Source organism: Rattus norvegicus, chromosome 20, assembly GCF_021556685.1.
Source record: "Rattus norvegicus strain SHRSP/BbbUtx chromosome 20, alternate assembly SHRSP_T2T, whole genome shotgun sequence".
NCBI lineage: Eukaryota > Metazoa > Chordata > Mammalia > Rodentia > Muridae > Rattus > Rattus norvegicus.
The window spans coordinates 31,715,533-31,738,054 of record NC_141553.1 but is presented as its reverse complement, the minus strand read 5'-3'; the positions used below and the strand labels follow the sequence as shown (position 1 = coordinate 31,738,054).

The window sequence follows — 22,522 nt, the reverse complement described above, 5'->3', positions numbered from 1 at the left end:
GACCTTGTCTGAGGTGCTGGGCATCCATCTTGTCCCGACGCTAGCTGGGGCTACTGGTTAACCTGAGTTCTCTCTGGACTGTGAGGGAGGGCAGTACTCTCGTCTGAGCACTCTCGTCCCACCTGGAGCTGGCCTTGAAGGGCCTCTGCACCCCTTTGCCTCCCTCTGGAAGGAGAGAGCCGTGTTAAGAGGTACAGAGGCCTGGTCAGCAGCATTTCCGGACCTTCCACAGGACCGAACCAGTTTGATGAGTATTGCCCAGGTCTCCCTAAGCTACCATAGGGCTTTGTCTCCTTTCCCATAAACCACTGGGCAAAACAAGACCTCCTCCTCCTCCTCCTCCTCTTCCTCCTCCTCCTCTTCCTCTCCCTCCTTCTCCTCCTCTTCCTCCCCCTCCTCCTCCCCCCCCTACCCCATTGCACAGGCTTACCCCACCTTTATTCATTTGGATCTGAATGCATACGAGGTATTCAGGGTCAGAGGCAGGTTTCTTATGGTTTATGTCCTGAGATAAAATAGTATGTAAGTAATCATGCTTGAGTAGGCCCTCTTGCCCTAGGGCTTACTACTCATGGGGCAACTGGATAAAACCCAGATAGAAAACTCTCCAGTTTGGGGAGTCAGGCCTACATCGAGGGATGGAGAAAAGTGGATTTTCTCTGATCGTATGTAGGAGAAAGAGGCCACTGCTTTGAGTTCTAACAGGAGGGAAAGGGGTAGAGGAGAGAAAACCTTTGCTTTTTGGAGACAGGATGGAAAAGCCCTGCCTTCTCCTCTCTAACCTTTTGGAATATAAACGTATCTCTCCAGGAGCCACATCTGCTTTGGTGACCCTAAAAGTCCTGAGACTCACTTTTCCTTGACATGTGAACACGTTTTTGAGTTCAGAAATCTCACCAGAAATTCTCACTAGATGTTGTAAAAAGCTGAGAGCATCCTACGCTTTCTGGAACATTCTGGAAAGGGCAACTCTTCAAAGATCAAATGTGCCATCAGGGCCGAGTGGAAAGCAGAACCAAAGCAAGAGTCATGACTGCGTCTAGCTTGACTCAGAGCTCTGGCGTGGGTCCCCTCAGACAGCACTGTGTGCCTGAGCTGGGGTGGCAGGCTGAGGCCTGAGGAAGACGTGGAGGGCCCCAGACATGTGTAAAGAGAGGATCTGTCTGTGTGTGGAGTCCTGGGGAAGAGTTTAATAAGTACATGTGGGTGCCACGACAGGACAAGAGGGGACGCAGAGAACTGGTGTGGTAAGGGGACTTTTAAAGATGTCCAACCCCTCCTCTGGACCAGGACTCAGCAAGAAAGGCAGAAAGAGAATTTATTCTGGTTAGGGAACCATGTCTGAGCAAGGCCAAGAAAGGTTGTGAAAGCTGCTGATGGACCTTAGCGGTTCTGCCGGGACATAGACACACACTCTGAGGAAGCTGTGGGTGCCTACGAGTGGAGGTGTAGTCATTTAGGGGGCTTAGTAGGTCAGCTCTTAGGAGCCGCCATCAGAGCCACTGACCATGTTCCTTACCAACGTTGCTCATCCAACTTGATGCTTTTGAAGCGATGATCTTGAGGGAACAGGCTGAAGTGTGTTGAGGTGGCTGAGTGAACGAGTATAGTGTAACTTTCCTCCCAGGGCGACAGGTTCCAGGCAGGTGGGTGTTCTCGGCGTGTCTGCTTTCATGAAAGTGGAACACAGAACACTCTTAGCCTGAGTCCCAGGGAACCTGCGGTCTTGAAAAACTGCTCACTTTTTAGGTGGACACAAAAGTCCTAACCAAGATGGCACCCCGGAGTCATCCTAGCAGCCCTTAGCAAAACCCTCAGCAGTTTGCTCGGAGGTTCAGCGTGCTAAATGCAACCTCAGACTCTGCCGACTCTCTCTCGCCCCCCTCATGGAGGGGGTCCACCACACAGCACAGCGTCTAGCTTTCCACAGCCTGGACACCCAGATTCCAGCCCTACTCCTGGCGGTAGAGGGTTAGATATGCCGTGGGACCATCGGTCAGCTTTGTCTACTTGCCGTGTACGCTGAGGTGATCCTGCAGTCATGCAGACCCTTCAGCACGGATGGATTATTGAAAACAGCCATGCTGCCTGGGGTTGGAGGTTAAGGCTACTACCTCCCAGCACGCGGGGCATCACGGATCAGACTTCCCCTCCCTTATCCACTCAGTCTTGTAGAGGGCCATTTGCCAAGCTTACAGTAACTAATTTTGAGGAAGAGGAAGATGGATGGATAGCACTTTTAAAGATTACAGGTCTAATCAGGAGTCACTCTCTGACAAGGGCATAGGGAGACATAGTAGCTGTAGAAGAAAGGAACGTCAGGACAAAATTCTGATGGACTCACGGAGATAGTCATCTGCCCGGCCAGAACCTCCAGGCTGTTTTAGACATGACATCCCCAGAAGTTGGTCGCCCTTAAACTCTGCCTGCTGTGCTGAAGGCACAACACTGACTCATATAATTTAATAAAAAAATATTAAATCAAAAATTAGTATTGTATGTGTATGGCTGTTTTGCCTGCATGTATGTCTGTGTACCACATGTGCATAGTGCTAGCTGAGGGCAAAAAATGAGTATCAGATCCCTTGGAACTGACTGACAGATAGTTGTGAGCAGACATGTGCTAGGAGCCAAACCTGGGTCCTCTGCAGGAGCAGCCGGTGCTTTTAGCCACTGAGCTACCTCCAGCCTCCGTTCTTTGAAGTTTTAACAATCTAGAAATACTTCTCAGTGAGATTACGTTCATGGGAATTGTTCCCCCAGAGCGGCCTTATTTACTTACTGAGTTTTTTTTCCAAGGCAGGGTTTCTCTGTACAGCCCTGGCTGTTCTGTGTTGACCAGGCTGGCCTCGAACTTACAGAGATCTGCCTGCCTCTGCCACCCAAATGCTGTACCACCATGCCTGGCTTGGCTTCGATCTTTTAAAACCCTGAGGCCAGAAGGGTCTGTAACCAGCTTGAAAGCAGCTGGAGTCGGGCGGACAGTCTGGACAGTGGGTGTATGACCATTGCTACAAAACCCAGTGGTGCTTTCCAGATTCAGCCACCATGGTGTGAGAGCAAAAAGGAGGTGGCCAGCAGATGGAGCTGCCCCACAGAAGGGAGAAGGGACATGGCACCTGTGAGCAGGGACAGCCCCCGCGCCCCCCCCCCCCCGATTCTTTATTGTCCTGGGTAACCACTTAGAGCAGGCACGGTGCTCTGTGCAAGGCTTTGGTGGACCTTGTGTGTGCAGTGTGGTGGGAGAGGCAGTGTTGTGCTTATCTCACGAGTCAAAGTGCAGCCTCCCCAGCTCCCATCACCACAGAGCCCAGGCCTCCTTGCAGCAGATTGCCTCCTTCCTGGTCACTTCGCCTACTTCTGGGCAAACTCATCACGGAGACTTAAGGAGTGAGAATCCAGCTCATTCAGGACCAAGGCAACTTCCTTTGATAAACATCAGGGATCACCTCTCTCCTAACATACAGGTGGAGTTAGATCTCTTTGCATGTTTCCCGGGGTAATACATCGTCTCTCAGGTCTATAATTCTAGAGGCCCATTTCCCATGATTTCCACATTCAGTAAGGAAATTTCCTTCCAGAAGTGGGTCTCCTGTAAGTTTTAAGATAGACTATTCACCAATACTTAACAACTTTCAGTGTGAGTTGAAGGTGTAGCTTTTTCTGCTTCTCTTAACATTTGTAGCTCAACTTGTACATAAATAGCATAGGACCTCTTCTGAAGATGGCCAGCTGTGTGGCATTCTTGTGTGGCAGCAGTGAAGGGGTTAATGAAGTATCTTGTGATGTCAAGCCCAGAGGTTGGAGTCAAGTCCTCGGGACACAGAGCTTACAGCAGAAACCATGAAGAGGCAACTCATGTGGGGAGATTTGGGTTAAAGAAGTGTTGATGGTATTTTAAAAGAGACTTAAAAAAAAACAAAAGACTTGTACAAAGAAAGGATAGATTTGCCTCCTGTAACAAGAGGCTTAGAGAAGGCTGACCCAGGCATGGCTCAGCATGGCTGGCCCAAACCTGGGTGTTCTCGTCCGCTCTCTGCTTTACCTTCTTGAATACCCGGGTGGTTGTTCGACCTCCAATTTATTTTCTCCTGGTCATACAATGGCTGCATCGATCTAAGATCCAAGCAGGGAGGTGTGGTAGCACACACCTGTAATCACAGCACTCAGGAGGCAGAGGCAGAAAGATCAGGGGTTCAGACCATCCTAGGCTACAACATGAGACCCTGTCTGAAAACAAAACAAAAATCCAAGCAGGAAGAAAGAAGGATGTAAGTCTTGGTGGAGGTCATGTCGCCTGTGTGCCAGTCTTACGAGAAGCTAAAGATAGGAGTATCAATGTTTCCTGCCTCCACATAGTAGAGCCACAGTAGGTCTCCAATGGACCAATCGAATAATAGACTGGACTTCAGAAACTTATCTCTCAAAAGTAGTTTGCCCAGCCCTGAGGTCAGTCCTTTCAAGTGAGAGGACCACCTGTCAGGATTGGTGTCTAGTCAAAAGGCTATGGGAACCGGGAAAAAGTCAGGACTGATCAAGAAACCTCATTTATGTACCGAAGGAACGTGCTATAGGAAAAAAAAAAATCTCAAGGTGCTGGTGATGTGGGGAGACCTGGGCTCATCAGGTATGATGGCTTTGGTCTGGGAGGAAAAGATAAAGATTCTAGGAAGTCTTATTCCAAGTGCTGGCCCTGGGGCGTGCCTTCAAGCACACTCTGCCCCTTCTTTGAACAGTTGAGGCAGCCACTAATCACTAGACACCCCATAAATGAAATGAAGGATGTAAGCCCATGGCTGCTCAACCATTCCAGGACTGTGCCTGCTTCCCCATGCTGCCTTTGGGACCCAAGACCCCACAGAGATGCGTCTGATCCTTTCCTTTTTTTTCCCATTCATGATAGTCCTGCTCGAGCATCTCCAAATGTCCCAAGAAGAGCATTCAGTGGAGTGCTGTAGTCTTCACATTGGGTTAGAATTGCTTCCACCCACTGCTCCTCCCCTTGAGGGCAAGTACTGTGTCCCATTTGCTGTAGTTCCCAGACAACTGGCATATAATAAGAGACTCAATAAATATCTGCTGGGTAAGGAGCGGTCTGGGCGCCCGGGCGTGGCACTGCAGCGGCTCCTCCCTGTATCACAAATATGTACAAGAAGAAAGTGTTCCCAGCTCCTGGTTTCCAGGAGTATTCAAACTAGTGAATAGCATTTAACTAGACTTAAAGGACAGCGCACAAAGACTGTCCTTTGTAGGAAAGAATAGAGGAGAAAGGTCCAGGCTTTGGCAGAGGATCATAAACAGAATGCAGTGTAATGGAGGGGCTTGCAGCTGGTCATTTCTTTACAAAAGGAAGGCACATCGAACCCTCCCACTGACACAGTACCACAGCTCCTAATTATGGCCGGGGGCTGTTGTGCTAAACTATTCTTTACAGATGCCCTTTAACCTTGTCATTGAGACTTCGAGAGAAGCACCTTTTCAGACATTTGGCCATGGGGCGCTATTTTCCTTTTCTTAATACTATTGGGAGGGAGGGGTGCGTGCCCTGCTGTATGCGTGGAGGTCAGAGAACAACTCTGTGGAGCCTCTTCTCCACTTCCAGCTTTATGCAGAACTTCTGGGGCTTGCTCTCAACTCATTGGATATATGCAGAACTTCCAGGGCTTGCTCTCAACTCATTGGATATATGCAGAACTTCCAGGGCTTGCTCTCAACTCATTGGATATATGCAGAACTTCCGGGGCTTGCTCTCAACTCATTGGATATATTTGAGCATCAAATGCCTTTATCCAGTGAGCCATCTTTCTGAACCAGAGCCCTTTTTCTTTAAAACCTTTTTTTTTTCTTACTTTTTTGTTTTTGTTTTTGGTGGTTTTCTTTTTTGTTGTTAGTGTTGTTTAGCCTGGTGGGCTTGGTAGTACACACTTTTAATCCCAAGAGGAACTCTGAGCCAGCTTAGTCTACATAGTGAGTTCCAAGACATCCAAGGCTACATAGAGACCTTGTCTCAAAAAAAGAAATTAACCTTTTTAAAATTTGTATTTATTTTATGTGTATTGGTGTAAGGATGTCAGATCCCCTGGAACTGGAGTTACAGTTGTGAGCAGGCATGGAGGTGCTAGGAAGTGAACCCCAGTCCTCTGGACGAGCAGCCAGTGCTCTTAACCACTGAGCCATCTCTCCAGCCCCTTGACCTTCGTGTTTATTTTATGCATATGGGCCTTTTGCCTGTTGGGTATCTCTGCACCGCATACATGCAGTGCATTCAGTTGCCAGAAGAGGGCAGCAGATCCCTTGAAACTTTAGTTGCAAATGGTTGTGAGCTACCATGTGTATGCTGGGAACCAAACTAGTTCTCTGTACTTCTTTGCCAAGGATCAAAAAAACCCAGGTCTTCCAGGTCTTCTGGGAGAACAACCAAAGCTCTTAATTGTTGCGCTAACTCTCTCCAGCCCCAAGGACCTTTTTCTTACAGTCATGTAGTGAATGTTCTACAGAGTTTGAAAAGTGCTTATCTATCCAAGCCTCACATACAGACAGGGGAAGGGAACAGACCAGAGAGAAGCTGTGGTGGTGACTTGGGGCCACACAGCAGACCCCCATGAGAACCCTGAAACCCTGGTGGGAATGTGTGACACTCTGTTCGCCAGTGGGGCTCATTTTAAATGTGAGAGCTAGGAAGATAGAAAAAAACAGCATTTAATAAAAAGATATATAGAAATATTATTCAGATAACAATTTGGCACTAGATTGTCTCTCACAGTGATATACAGTGGTAGGTTTTGAGACAGCATTGTGTTTTTAAAGGTGCCTTTATTGCGAGTGTGCATGAGTGTGAATGAGCCACACATGTATGAAAGGTCAGACGACAAGTCGGTTCTTCCTTTCTACTATGTGGCTCTGAGGGATCAAACTCAGGTTTTCAGGCTTGGTGGCAGGCACCTTTACCTGCTGAGCCATCTTACCAGCCCCGGTAATAGTTTATATTGATTGTTATGACGCATAACAATGAGAGCTGACCCTGTGTGGCCTCCAAGATCTCTTGGGGGAAAAGTGTCACCTCAAATCTGTCCCAGGTTCGCCTAGAAAGCCAAGAAGGTTGCACACACTTTTGTGCCGGGGTTGGGGGTGTGGAGGAAATGTGGGAACCAGGCCAATTTATAATTTAAAGAGCTTTATTCTTGAACTTGTTTTAAAATTGTAGATGTATATGTATGTTTTGCCTATATGTATGTCTGTGTATCGCTTGCATGCCTGGTGACCCCAGGAGCCAGAAGAGGGCATCAGATCTTCTGGAAGTTGAGTGACAGACAGCCATGAGCTGCTGTGGGTGCTGGAAATTGAACCTGGGTCCTCTGGAAGAACAGCAAACACTGCCGAGCCATCTCTACAGCCCATAGAGAGCATAGCTTCTCTCTCTCTCTCTCTCTCTCTCTCTCTCTCTCTCTCTCTCTCTCTCTCCCCCCCCCCCCTTAGCTATTAGTTGTCTGTACCAGAGGTGCTGGGGAGAGTGACCCACCACACCTACATCCAATAATTCCCTGGAACCTATCAATATCAAACCCTTACATGGCAGAGGACAAATGCCATGGACCCATGGACTCTCCACTTGGGAGGGTTCTCTGTGTTGCAGAGACAAGCATGGTCTATAAAACTTCTCAGAAACAAGAGAAATGTGTCTGACTATAGTAGCAAAAGCAAACTGAAATCAAATCAGTGAGTAGAAGCTTGAGGAGGATCCACCATGAGGAAGAGACCTGCAGGGGCCTTTGAACTTGCGGGAACAGCTCAGTTTGGACCACACTTGGTGATATAAGGGACCTTAGTCATCAGCTTTATAATTCAAGGGAATCTGCCCCAAGCCCAAATGTACCCAGCACCTGTTTAGGTAAGAGACCAGGCTGGGAGCTGTGCATGGCAGCACATACTTAGAATCCTAGGACTTGAGAGATGGAGAGACAGCAAGATCAGAGTTCTAGGCCAGCCTTGGCTATGTAGCAAGTTTGAGGGCAGTACGGCCTATGTAAGACCTTTTCTCAAGTTCAAAACAAGAATCTAGGCTAACCAACCCTTTGAGTATGGCTTTGAGATTCAGAGACTCAGAATTCTCTAGAACGTGTGATGATGGGCTCCCGACCCCTGGACAGGGTTCTTCCTCTGTGTTGCTTTGGTTGTCCTGGAACTCACTTGGTAGACCAGGCTGGTCTCGAACTCACAGAGATCCACCTGCTTCTGCTTCCCTAGTGCTGGGATTAAAGGTGTGTGCCTCCACTGCCTGGTGTTAAATTTATTCTTAAAACCCCTATTTGTGGGCTCTCTGGCATGCACTCAAGGTCTTTGGGATACAACCCAGGGTCTTGTGAATGTTCTGGAAATGCTCTGCCTCTAAATTATTGCCTGAACCCTTGAGGGTTTCGGTTTTGTATTGTTTTTAGATACAGGCCTGACTATGTAATTCAGTCTGACCTTGACCTCTACTTCCTTGGTTGCTTCAGCTCTTATACCAGGCTTGTTAAGGACCAGCTGGCACCAGCCTTGATGGTAAGGCGGTGAGCATGGCTACTTCTGAGAGCCAGCTTGTTTGAGCCACTAGCTCTTTCCCTGCCAGCAGAGACCTCTCTGTGTGTCTGTCAGAAATGAGAATGGCATGAGGAAAGTGGGGAGGTGAGACCTGTGAAAAATAAGAGGGTGGTCACAGGGGATGAAGCTAGGAGCTCAGGAGACAGTCCTGTGTAAGGCTGCCTGTCTTTCCTCTGTATCTACCTCTGTGACAACCAAACTGTGGAGTATCTGTCATTGGCCTAAGGCATCTGCCATCTGTCACTCAACTGGACACTGGTGACCCATGTCCCACACTCTGTTTGGCGCACCCCAGGCTGGTGAGTCCTGCTGTAGCTTATCCCCTAGTCAGCTGCCACACTGGTACATCATGGGGCCAAGGATTGGGCATGGACCCGTGGGCAGCTGCTGCCCAGGCTGTATCGACAGTTTTTGATAATTCTGGAATTCTGGTTTCTTTAGAAAACACTGAAAAATTACAAGAGTATGTTTTTATTTTAATCCTGAGTGTTGGGGCTGTGGGGCAGCGTTGCAGGAGTTGACTATGATTTGCCTCGTGCTTCAGTAGAGAGAGGCATGGGAAATTCTGCCAGCTGCAGATAGTTTCTGTATGTGTGTGATGCTTGGAATTCTGGGAATTTCCCAGAGGGTGTATACATGCTAGGGCTCTGCCAGACGGGTTGTTTTAGGGGTGCTGGTTGCAGTTAGTAGTCACAAGTTCAAGGATCTCTGTCTCTCCCCTCCCTCCCCTCTCTCCTATCTAGGGATAGGGGTGAGACTAGGGGTGGGGAAAAGAACCACCTCAAAGTATCAACGTCTGCCTACAGTCAACCAGTGCAGAAATCCTCCAGCAGCATGAGCAGGACTGCCATGTTGGAGTCACTCTGGTCAAATCTATGGCCAGAGAACACTTGCTTAAGGGGAAGCAGATGAGTGAGGCTGAGGATGCTGTTCAGTTGGGAGAACGATTACTTAGCATGTATGTTCATGTATGAACTCTTGGGCGTGGTGGTGCTCACCTGTGATCCTAGCATTTGGGAGACAGAGGCAGAAGGATCAGAAATTCAGGGTCATCCTCGGCCACATATCAAGACTGAAACCAGCCTGGGATGTATGAAACCCCCGTCTGCCCCCTCCCCTCAGGGCTGGCCTCAAACTTCCCAGTACTGGGATTAAAGGCGTGCACCACCACTGCCTGGCTATCCTTTCTTTCATGGGTACACTACATAAGTGATTTGCTTGCAATTCCAAGGCACCATGTCAGAGCTGGCTATGAAGGAAATCGATCCTGCAGGAGCAGATTTGACTCTTGAGTTTGATGGTGAGCCAATTCATACAGGACCATTGACATATTTTACTTTATGAGATGGACTAAGTGTGGGCTAGAAACAGTCAAGGAGGTGTCCACGGGCAGGTCTGTCATGGAGCAGATCCGTTGAGCTCAGTCCTCCTGGGTGCTCCCAGATAGAGGTGCTGGTAAAGAAGGCTCAGTGAACTGAACCAGTCAGATTCTGAAAACCGGTTGTTCAAAACAGAAGTTAAACGGATTCTCTAGTCAAACTTGAGCTTTGCAGACAAGCCCTCATGAATACCAGAAGCTAATTCGTTCTGTGATCTATTGCAGACTATTCAGCCCATACATCTTAAAATATCTTCTACTGCCACTGGGACATGGGACATGGAAGGTTATAGCAAAAGAACATGGGTGCGTGCTGTCAACTCTGAAGGCTCCAGAAAGGCTGCAGTCACACACTTACTGCCATGGCTGGAAAGCACCACAAATTCTGTTGTCTGTCATCATGAACTTGACCCTCCCTGATTCAATGCTGACCCGCTTTCTTTCCAGTTAGAGCGCTTGCCTAATGGTTCACATTCTGGCCTCAGGTCCTCTCGTTTTGAGACTTGATTTCTTGTATGCCAAGCTTTCCTCGAATTTGCAGTGTAGCAGAGGATGACCTTGAACCCCTGATGCTGACATTATAGATATGGATCATCTTAGCCTGTTCTTGGTAGTGCTGGGACCCCAACTGAGGACTTCCTGCATGCCAGGCAAGGTACACCCCCAACCTCCAGTTGTTCTAAAACCACTAGGGCAGAGCACTGCCATATCCCGTATCTACTGTGCTTAAGAAATTTCTCTTTTGGGGTTGGGGATTTAGCTCAGTGGTAGAGCGCTTGCCTAGGAAGCACAAGGCCCTGGGTTCGGTCCCCAGCTCCGAAAAAAAGAAAAGAAAAAAAAAAGTAATTTCTCTTTCATGGCAGATGCCCAGCTGCCTTAGATCTGTAGCCCGCTCTGAATCCTGGTGTTATTTGGTCTGTAGATGTAGATGTAAAGTGTGTTCTCTCTCTTCTTTCTCACTCAGCTGAAAGGGAGACAGAAAGGGGACTTGGCTCTGTGGTTCTGAAATATTTCTTGATCTTACTTCCATTCTGATTGATTTCCCCTCCTCCCCCCAACCTATTTGAAGCTGTAACACAGCAGACCTAATCATTTAGAGCCACTGGGTTTTGTGCATAATCCGTTATCTCCGACCAGCGAGGAGCATGTTCTCACAAAAAGGCCGCTTTGGCTTTCTTTCCTTTTAAAACCAGGCCAGGATTAATTTTAAGATTAAAAAAAAAAAAAAGTTGGCAGATAAAAGGGCAGCTTGAAATCAGGGGATTTCTTGGATTACTCTGGGCTAGCATCCTCTTTTATTAAAGCCCAAGTGCTTCTGTAGGCTCTTTTGTCTGCACTTGGAAGATGACTTTCCCACCGTGGGATTCGGTACCAGGCCTCAGAGAGTTGGTCTCAGATTTCCTGAATCCCATAATTAGCCAAGGTCCAGTGGCTCCGCTAAAACCACCTGAAGGTCAATAATGCATGGATTCTTGGCGGCTTGCCTGGCACTGTTATCCACAAGCACACCTGTGTACGGGTCCAAGCGCTCTTGAGGGAGGCTTGTGTTTTAGGGGTTTTTTAGAATTTATTCATATGAGTACACTGTAGCTGTCTTCAGACACACCAGAAGAGGGCATGAGATCCCATTACAGATGGTTGTGAGCCACCATGTGGTTGCTGGGATTTGAACTTGGGACCTCTGGAAGAGCAGTCGGTGCTCTTAACCGCTGAGCCATCTCTCCAGCCCCAAGGTTTGCGTTTTAAACATGAAATGTTAGAATTAGTGTGCCATAGAGTTTAATGGCATGACAAGTTCTTACATGTATGACACAGAAAAGTTTGTACGTAAATTCATACGTACGTATGAATGCTCTCAAAATTCTTGAGAACTATTTCTGTTTTGAATTTTTTGCTAACAGTCTCTTGTGAGCCTTAAAAATCAAGTTGAAATGCCCCAGATTAAACCACGACAGGTTGGGCCTTGGTGGTTCATTTGTGTAGTCCCAGCACTCCAGAGGCGGGGGAATAGTTTGGGTTTTCTTTTCTTTCTTTTTTTTTTCTTTTCTTTTTTTCGGAGCTGGGGACCGAACTCAGGGCCTTGCGCTTGCTAGGCAAGCGCTCTACCACTAAGCTAAATCCCCAACCCCATTAGCAGGTTTTTGTTTTGTTTTGTTTTGTTTTGTTTTGTTTTGTTTTGTTTTGTTTTGTTTTGTTGTTTTTTGGGAGGAGGGGGGTTTCTTTTAAAGTCTTTGGTTCATTTTGAGTTAATTAGAACATTTTTTTAAAGGTTTACTTATTTCATATGTATGAATTTTTGCTTGCATGTAATGCACAACACATACATGCCAGAAGACTGTCAGAACCTCTGGAGGCTGGAATAACTGGTGCTTGTGAGCCGCCACGTGGCTGCTGGGGATTGAACCTGGGTCCTCTGGGGGGGTAGCCAGTGCTCTAAACTGCTAAGCCATCTTTCTAGGCCCTTGAGTTATATTTTTCAGTTTAAGTTGCGTAGTTGTGTGTTTTGTGTGTGGATTATGTACAGATGCCCAGGAGGCTAAAAGGGGGTGTTGGATGACTTGGAGCTAGAGTTATAGAAAGTTGGGAGCCGCCTCGTGGGTGCTGGGAACTGAACCTGGGTCCTCTGGGAGAGAAGCAAGTATTAACTGAAGACCCAGCTCTCCAGCATGCCAAAGTTCTGTTTAAATTAGCTCATGTGGGGTTGGGGATTTAGCTCAGTGGTAGAGCGCTAGTAAATTAGCTCATGTATTAGATTTCTTTGTGGAATTTTCAGTTTTGGTTGACATCCCCATGTCTCTTCCTCATCCCCATCTCTCTCCTCATCCCTACCTACCCTCCTCCCACCTCAAACACCTCGCCCTCCTCCTTCCACCCTCACCCTTTTTCTTTCCTATCTACTTTCACCAGGGATGTTTTGTTTTGTTTTGTTTTTTTTCTTTTTTTTCCGGAGCTTGGGACTGAACCCAGGGCCTTGCGCTTGCTAGGCAAGCGCTCTACCGCTGAGCTAAATCCCCAACCCTGTTTTGTCTTGTTTTTAAGGTATAGCACCAAGGGTTGGAGAGATGGCTCAGTGGCTAAGAGCACTGACTGCTCTTCCAGAGGTCCTGAGTTCAATTCCCAGCAACCACATGGTGGCTCACAACCATCTGTAATGGGATCCGATGCCCTCTTCTGGTGTGTCTGAAGACAGCAACAGTGTACTCATAAACAAATCTTTAAAAGTATGTGTGTGTGTGTGTGTGTGGTATGTGTGTGTGGTATGTGTGTGTGTGTGGTGTGTGTGTGGTGTGTGTGTGGTGTGTGTGTGGTGTGTGTGTGGTGTGTGTGTGGTGTGTGTGTGGTGTGTGTGTGGTGTGTGTGTGGTGTGTGTGTGGTGTGTGTGTGGTGTGTGTGTGGTGTGTGTGTGGTGTGTGTGTATGGCACCAAGACTGACCTGGAAGTCGTTGTTTTGGGGCCTAGGCTAGACTCAAATTCGTGATCCTCCTGCCTCAGCCTCCCAGGTAGATTACAAGGAGCCCAGGTGTTTCCAAACCTGGCTCTATGTTGCTTGTTCCTTAGGGCCGCTTTGGCTACTTGCCAGTTTCATGCTTTCATATGAATTTGGGGTTTTTAATTTTAGTTTTATGTACATGAAGTGTTGTGCCTGCACCTCATACGTGACTCCCACCTACAAAGGCTAGAAGAGGGAGCCTCCTCCCTGGAGCTGAGCTATACGTTTGCAAGGCTCTCCATGGCTCCGGGAGTCGGGACCTCTCAATGTACATCCAGCCGGTACTCTTGAGCACTGAGTCATCTAATTCTAGGATTTTAACCATTATTTTTGACGAGGACTTCATTGATTCTCCTGTGACGATTTTTCTTGATGGCTTGCCCCGAGGTAGATGGGGACAGGACTTTACATCCTCATATAAGAAACCTCAGTTTTTCCTCCATGATGAGTTCTTACCCTGCACTACATTGTTTTTAGTTTTTGGAGACTTCAAGCGTATGAATGTTTTGTCTGCATGTATGTATATGTGCACCACATGCGTGCCTGGTGCCCATGGAGTCAGAAGGTCTTGGATCCCCTGGAACTGGGGTTGACACAGGTGCTTGTGAGCTACCATATGAGTGCTGGGAACCAAACCTGGTCTTTCACAAGAGTAACACTTGCTGCTACCCCAGCCCCTTGAGTTGGATTGTTAAGCCCTTGTCACTTAACTCCAAGAGCAAGTCACACTTTCTCAGCCTCTGCCCTCGCCCAATCTGAGGAGGCAAGGACTGATTGCCTTCATGTAAAGCAGGGATTCTCAACCTTCCTAGTGCTGCAACTCTTCAATACAGTGCCTCATGCTGTGGTGACCCCCCCCCAACCGTAAAATTATTTCCATTAATAATTCATAACTGTAATTTTGCTACTGGTATGAATCGTAATGTAAATATCTGATATTCAACCCGTGGAACGGTCGTTTGACACCCTACCACCCCACGCCTGCCGCAAGTAATAAGAGCTAGTCAACATTTTTTGTCGTTTGTTTTTTGAGGCAGGGTTTCTCTGTGTAGCCCTAGCTGTCCTGGAACTCACTCTGTAGACCAGGCTGCCCTTGAACTTTCCTTTGCTTCCTGAGTGCTGGGATTAAGGGCGTGTCCCACCACTGCCTGCTGTCCAGTCAGCATTTGAAGGTTGCCAGCTCCAAGGATCTGCCTTACTGGATGCTGTCAGCCTTGGCGAGTGAAGAGCGGGCTCCTGCCGCTTGCTGGTTGACATCCATCTATGTACGTGTGGGGTGTGGGGTGTGGGGTACATCTACTTTGCTTACGATGGTCTCTCTTCATTTCCCCTCAAAACGGACTTTCAAGTTTCTTTTGAAACATGTTCTTTTTTTTTCATTCTGACTTAAAAATCAAAAGAGAGTAAATAAATCAACCAGTGGTTTGGTAGTGGTGACGTACACCATTAATCCTAGCACTTCAGAGGTGAGGCAGGTGATTCTCTGAAGTCTAGGCCAATCTGGTGCACATAGTGGGTTCCAGGCTAGCCAGTGAAACATAGCTGAGGCCCTGTCTTTAAAAATCCTTTCTAGTTTGTCTGTCTGTCTATCTCTTAACTGAGTGGTTGTAGAAAATATATCAGACATGGATCCTGCTGTCTATTCTGTTCTATCTTGATGGTTTTTCTTAATCTAACCATTTTTCTTTCTTTTTTTTTTTTTTTTGGTTCTTTTTCGGAGCTGGGGACCGAACCCAGGGCCTTGTGCTCGCTAGGCAAGCGCTCTACCGCTGAGCTAAATCCCCAACCCCCTAACCATTTTTCTTAATCTTTTCCCATTTATTTATTCATTTTAGATCCAGATCGAAGTCCCCCCTCTCATCCCAGTACCCCCTCATAGGCCACTCCCCCACCCCTTCAGCTCTGAGAAGCAGGAGGTCCCTCCCAAGGAATCACCCTATCCTGGCACCTCACGTCACTCACTGCAGGACTAGGCACATCCTCTCCCACAGACCAGACAAGGCGGCCCAATTAGGAAACAAGACAGGCAATAGAGTCAGGGACAGCCCCTGCTCCAGTTGTTGGGGGTCCCACATAAAGACCAAGCTGCACATCTGCCACGTGTGTGGAGCCCAGGTACAGCCCGTGTACGCTCTGCGGTTGGTAGTTCAGACTCTGGAGCCTGCCAGGGTCCAGGTTAGTTGACTCTGATGGATAGGAGTCCTATCCCTTTTGGTTCCTCAATCCTCCCTTCCCCCCAACTCTTCCACAAGACTTCCGGTCAGCCGCTGAGTGGAGCCTCTCAGAGGACAGTCATGCTAGGCTCCTGCCTGTGAATCCAGGCTGACAGACACAAACATCATAGGCTGAGGCTCCAAGGAAGTTGAAGGAGGAAGGTAGGCCAGCAGTATGTCTGTCCGTACAGATCTGTCTCACACAGGACACCTAGCAGTGACAAGCATGGCTGTCAGCAGTGCCATCACATGTTGTATCATTGTGACAAGGCTTTGACCAACAAAGAGGCATCAAGGTCTCACAGTGTGTCCCTGTGAATCCACTACGTCTTCAGACACTGTTCCCACCACCCGCACAACCCTCCTGTGGTTTCTCTTTAGCCCAATGCTTTGACAAGGTCTGGGATTAAAAGTGTGGAACAAGCCGGTCCTTAAAGGTACTCTTTACTTCCGGCACAGTAGGAGTTTTTCTGGGATTGTGACATCTGATTGGATCAGCACATGGGACCTTCTACACAGGAAGTTCACTTTATATCCCAGAAGCCAAGAGCACGGCAGGACGGACAACGTAAGCCCTCCTGGCACTCCTCACAAAGATCCCAGGGCTAGAGTTCACCTCGCTTTCCTGAACACAAAACTTGATTTATGCACCTGCAGCAATGGCTGTGAGGGAATGTGCCTGGTCCGGTGGGCTGCCAGCAGCCTGGGGCGGAACCCACCCCCACATCGTTGGAAACACACTGGAAACACGAGGTTTAGTGATTGTCATAACTCACTTGTTGGGGGATCCTCAGCATGAGAAACTTGGAGATGACAACTTTGTCTTGTAGTGTCAAAGGGTTAGACACACACACACAGTGGAAAGGGGCTCCTTAGAGGGAAGTAAAGCAATTCCAAATGTTCTCCAGAGCATCTCTCACGGAAAGCCATGTAAAATCACATATAGATTTTAACGAGGACGGTACTTCTAGTGGTAGATTTCTTTGCTGTTTTCGTTTACTTTAGAAAAGGTTCCTTAATGTAGCCAACACTGGTCTCAAGCTTACTATGTAGCAGAAGATGACCAAGAACTTAGGATCCTTCTGCCTCCATTCCTGATTTCTGAGATTGTAGGGCAGTAGTAGATTAGTTTATTAGTGTGTGTACGAGGTACCCTGAGTTGAACCTGAGGCCTCACGCAAGGAGATGAACATGCTAGGCCAGTGCCCTCCCACTGAACTGTATTGTCTACTTTTCAGTTTTGAGTCTCAAGTTGCCCTGGCTGGCCTCGGCCTCACTATGTAGTCAAGGGTGACCTTGAACTCCTGATTCTCCACTGTCTGTCTCAAGTGCTAGGATTACAGGTGTGTGCGTGCCACCATGCTCCTTATGCCTTGCTGGGGTCTTCTTGTTGCTAGGCAAGCCCTTTACACACTGAGTTCTGCCCCCACCCAAGTTTTATCATCTATTGGTCTCTTCGGTGCACTAAACTCCATATCAATCAATAACTCGTTTCCTAGGGCAAGCCTAGTTGATCTGCACCTGTGCTGCAAATGATGCTGTACTCTGAACCAGGGCTTCCCAGTTGATATGGAAGTCTGCTTTTAAATGTGAACTGCGGGATAGCAATGTCTGAGCTCCGATGACACATGAGAAGACTAGGACAGACGTCAACCTTTGTCTTCTGCTAGTTTCAACCTAGCATGCTAGGTTAACAGAGTCTGAGCAGGTCCTGTCAGTCTTCTTTTAGATTTATTATACATATAATGTACACTGTAGCTGTCCTCAGACACACCAGAAGAGGGCATCAGATCCCATTACAGATGGTTGTGAGCCATCATGTGGTTACTGGGAATTGAACTCAGGAAGAGCAGTCAGTGCTCTTAACCGCTGAGCCATCTCTCCAGCCCTGTCAGTCTTTTAAGCTGTTCTCAGTTCACTAATCCTGAATGGTTCATGCTATAATTTATCGCCTACTCTCCTTTTGACCTCCAATGCAGGCGATGTCTTCCCAGTGCAAATGAGTCTCATAGCCCAGCGTCGCTTTGTGCCCTTGGCTGAAGTTCTCTGCTGTGTTATAGCCGATATGAACGCAGGTCAGGTGGCTGTGACACAGGAGGCTCTCTTGGAGCACTTGATGAAACATTATCCAGGTAACCAGTTTCCACCATTTTTATTTGTATTCGTTCGAATATGGTCGGTTTCTATGTATAAACAATCTTAAACATATAAAGAGTATGGTGTCTTTTTTTCTCTCCCTGTAGAGTCTTTTGTCATAGTACCATGAGTTACCCGGCTCAGTGGCACAGGCATGCAGTCTTAAGCTACAAGGCCAGCTTTGGCAGCTTGTCCCTGCCTCGAAAAGTAAAAATGGGGTTGGGAACATAGTTGTGACTGAAGCCTAGCATGTACAAAAGCCTGGCCATACAGGGGAAAAAAATTAATAAGTTCGACACTTTAAAAGCTACATGGTGTGTGGTGTGCACGTGTGTGTGTGTGTGTGCACGTGTGTGTGTGTGTGTGTGTGTGTGTGTGTGTGTGTGTGATGACTCATGTATGCCATGGCAGTGCACCTGTGAGGTCAGAGGACAATTTACTGAAGAGTCAGCCTCTCTCCAAGTGGATCTTTTTTGAACTCGGGTCCTCGGGCTCAGCAGGATGACGAGTCATCTCAGCAGGCTCAGCACCAACATTTCCTAAAGGTCTGCTGCTCTTTTCATATGTAAATCCTATGCTATAATCAGATTCCATAGTGAGGGATGATGGAAAAGGGAAATTTGTCTCCCTCTCCCACCTCCCACTTCTCCATGATGGTGTCCCAGTAATGGAACCACTGGTGTTTGAAGCTCTTAGTCCTGCTCTCACAAACCTCATCTGTGAGTGGAGTTTACTTCACCCTTTATGACGTAAGGGTTTCTTCCTCGTGTTATATGACTCTTGTAGGCTTCTATCTCCATGTTTGTTCATCAAGAATGCTTCCTCCACGTGTAAGTTTTTGTTTTGTTTTTTGGTTTCAGTGTTGGAGGTGGAACCCAGGGCTCCACACCTACTGGGCGTCACTTTCCTGCTGTGTCTTCAAATTTTAAGTTGATTTCTATCCAGTGATAGTCAAGCTTCTGTTTTCTCTGCTTAGCCATTCACCTAGGGTGTGTCTTTATGGGAACCAACTCATACATAGTATTCTGTAGTTTAATTACACATTTCTCCTGGGGTTGTTTGGGTTTTTTTTAAAGATTTATTTATTATATATAAACACTGTAGCTGTCTTCAGACACACCAGAAGAGGGATCAGATCCCATTACAGATGGTTGTGAGCCACCATGTGGTTGCTGGGATTTGAACTCAGAACCTCTGGAAGAGCAGTCAGTGTTCTTAACCACTAAGCCATCTCTCCAGCCCCGGGTTGTTTGGTTTTGCTTATAGGGTCTCACTGTAGCTCAGGCTGGCCCAATTCTCAAGATTAGTGCAAGGTGGCCTTGAAATTTCAACGATTCTCCTGTGTCCTCCTCCCCAGCAACTCAACTCTTTCTAAAAATGTGTGTGTGTGTGTGTGTGTGTGTGTGTGTGTGTGTGTGTGTGTGTGTCACAGCTCACATGCAGAGGTCAGAGGACCACTCTTGGGAATCCTGACACTTTGTAAGCTTGAGCTTCGGACTCAGGCTGTCAGGCCTGTATACATGACCTGTCTGCACCATTACCTGATGGGCCGTCTGATCAGCATTTTAATTGTGTGTATTGTATTCAATCAGCCCCAAGTTTATTAATCAAATAGCACTCATTCTGAATTTCTGATTTCACTTTTATTTATTTATTTATTTATTTATTTATTTATTTATTTTTAGGTATTGCTGTTCCCTCCCCAGACATTCTCTACAGCACACTGGGGACTCTAATTCAACAGAGGAAGATTTACCACACTGGAGAAGGCTACTTCATAGTTACCCCAAACACGTACTTCATCACAAATACAACCATGCAAGGAAATAAGAGAGCCCTCCTGTCAGATGAAGGGTGCTCAGGGTCCACGTCAGGGACCTATCTGGTGAGCGTGGATAGCTGTGCAGAGCCCACCCAGGAGAACGAGGTTCCTGTTTCCCACTGCCCATCATGCCAGTGTTACCCTGATACAAGCAAGCATGGCTCTAAGGACCTAATGACTACTGCAGAAGTCTCTAGAAAAAGACAGAACGGTCTTGACAAGCCCACAGTCTTGACTAAGAATCAGGTAGTTTCAGCATCTGAAGACACCCACATCTGTGTGAGCCCCAAACCATCATCATACACCAAGGACAAAGGCAAAAGATTTGGTTTCGGTTTCTTGTGGCGCAGCTTATCTAGAAAAGAGAAGCCCAAGGCGGGGTATCACAGTTTCTCTGCACAGTTCCCACCCGAAGAGTGGCCTGTCCGAGACGAGGACAGTTCCAACAACATCCCCCGAGACGTGGAACATGCAATAATCAAAAGGATTAACCCTGTACTGACTGTTGACAACTTAACCAGGCACACCGCCCTAATGCAAAAATATGAAGAACAGAAAAAACATAACAGCCAGGGCACGTCAACGGATGTACTGCCAAGCAGGCATAAGTATTCCTCGAAAGAGGCAACTCGGAGAAGGCAGGGCCAGGCAGCCAAGCCCCACAAGCGGAGCTGTTCTCATAAGGGTAGACAGAAAGCATGGAGCCAGACACGTGAGCTTGAGCCTGGAAGCCCTGAACAGGAAAAGGAAAAGAACCCCAAGGTCCCTGCAGCCCAGCCTGCTGCGAGCACAAAGAGCCCCAGTGAACGAGTTCATCACTTGCATGGTAGGAATCCAGCTGTGCTAGGTTCCCACTTGATTTATAAAAAGCAGATCAACAATCCGTTTCAGGGCATGCATCTCCGAGGGCACCCCGCATCCAAAGGGTACATCGTTCAGAAGACCCACAAACCTAGTTGCATCGGGCCAGAGGAAAAGCCTTTCCGGAGGGCAGGCTTTTCTGGTCCTTCCAGAGTCTTTGATGGTGAAGCCCAACCTCCATGTCTGGAACATTGCCGTGATAAACTGGAAGCAGAAACCACGCATGTGGCGAAGGCTCCTATCCATCCAGTCAGCGACGATTTCAGAGGTGGCCCAGGAAATTATCCTCCACATAGAGTTTTGACAAGCCACTCTCGGTGCTGTTCCTTCAGGGAAAGTACGCTGCGAGCTGCTGTGTATCACGAGGAAAACAAGGTCCTCCCTGAAGTCTTGAGGAAAAGTTGGTCCGACTGTGACATGTTCTTAGGGACCAAGGAAAAGAAGCAGGTCCTGCCTGCACAACGTAGCTCTTTAGACCCAGACTCCTCTGTGTATGCAGAGGATAAGACAGTGGATAAGACAGTACACCAGTTCCAAAACCTCGGCCTCTTAGATTGCCCAGTTGGTGCAAACCGTTTGAGGACTCATGAAAGACAAGATGGCGACTCAGAAAAACTAAGTAGGAAGGCGTTTCAAATCCCAGAGGCGGAGATTGTGAATATGGAAGAGGAGGGGCTTTCTGACAGTGAGCAGGACGAGGTGGCCTTGAGTCAGAGTGACCCCGGGGCTGGGGATGATGGGGGCTGCAGTTCTCTGTGTTTAGAGGATGACTTCTCTGAGACAGATGATTTCTGTCACACACTGCCTGGATACACCCAGTACTCCTTTGCCGCTGGAAACTCGTGGAATCATTTGGGAAGACCAACCATGACTGGAAGATCTCTGACTGACTGTAATAGCAAAACCCATAGGCTTGAGCCTCTAGGGATTGAAAGGAATCACTGGTACAAGGCCACAGGGTCGTTTTCAAATGCCAGGGAAAGCCCAAACCCTGATCTCGCTGACAACCCTGGCCTAAATTCAGAGATTCCTCCGGGTTTCAACTACGAAGGAGAGCCCGTTGTTGCCCATGTCCAGACCCCAGCAGCTGCTGGCCAAAGTTTACTTGAGCGTTCTATTGTAAGGGAGGCCAGTCTCCCGGTTGAGATCCTGCAAGATTCTCCTGGTGATAGGGGGGAGAATCCAGCTGTCTGGAGACAGAGCCTTCCAAGTCAGGAAATGAAAAAGCATTTCACAGACAAGTTACAGCTTGTCAAGACCTCACACGTGCCAGCGTTGGCTCACCTGGAAGGCACGGAGAATTCCAGCATGGCGGGAGACAGTGGGATTGATTCCCCCAGGTAAGGGTGCAGAGGGCGTGATGTGTCAGCGACTCATCAGGAGTTGGTGTGGAGCCGCCCCAGTGAGGGAATCCAGAAATAAAAGTGTAACAATTCCAATGGCGTTGGGAGAGCAAATCTTATCAAATTACAATGGGGTAACATGTGGTAGGACGGAGGTCACTTTTAAAAAATATTTTCTTTGAGAATTTCAGACAATATATATCTTAAGGTTTATTTGTGTGTGTATGATGTTGTGCCTGGGTGTATATTTGTGCTTGTGTCGCATGCGCGCTTGTGGCCCACTGAGGACTGAACAAGTGCATCAGACCCTGTAGAAATGAAGTTTTGGTTGTAAGCCACTCTGGAGGGGCTGAGAGCTGAACTCAGGTTCCCTGCAGGAGCACCCAGTGCTCTTGAAGCATCTCTCCAGCCCCACATAGTGTGTTTTGATTATGCCCACCCTCCTTCCCACAATTCCTCTTGTTCTCAAACTACCCAACTTTTTGTTTTGTTTTGTTTTGTTTTCTTTTTTGGGACAGGGTCTCTCTATGTAGCCCTGGCTGTCCTGGAACTCACTTTGTAGACCAGGCTGGCCTTGAACTCTTAAAGAACTGCCTGTCTCTGTCTCCCAGTGTCCTCCTCTGCCTCTTCTTCCTCTTCTTCTATTCCTCCTCCTCCTCTTATCAACTTAGTGTTGCCCAGCTAGCCTAGAGTGGAGCC

General features: G+C 47.7%; 1 protein-coding gene across 1 annotated transcript in view; it reads left to right on the top strand.

Annotated features, from left to right (window-relative positions):
- The window catches only part of Stox1 (storkhead box 1), a 67,865-nt gene that overhangs the window by 40,257 nt on the left and 5,086 nt on the right, over positions 1–22,522 (top strand). The window contains exons 2-3 of the mRNA NM_001191720.2: positions 17,641–17,793; positions 19,483–21,820. Of these exons, the coding sequence (NP_001178649.1) occupies positions 17,641–17,793; positions 19,483–21,820 (2,491 nt within the window). The remainder of the gene's footprint in view (positions 1–17,640; positions 17,794–19,482; positions 21,821–22,522) is intronic.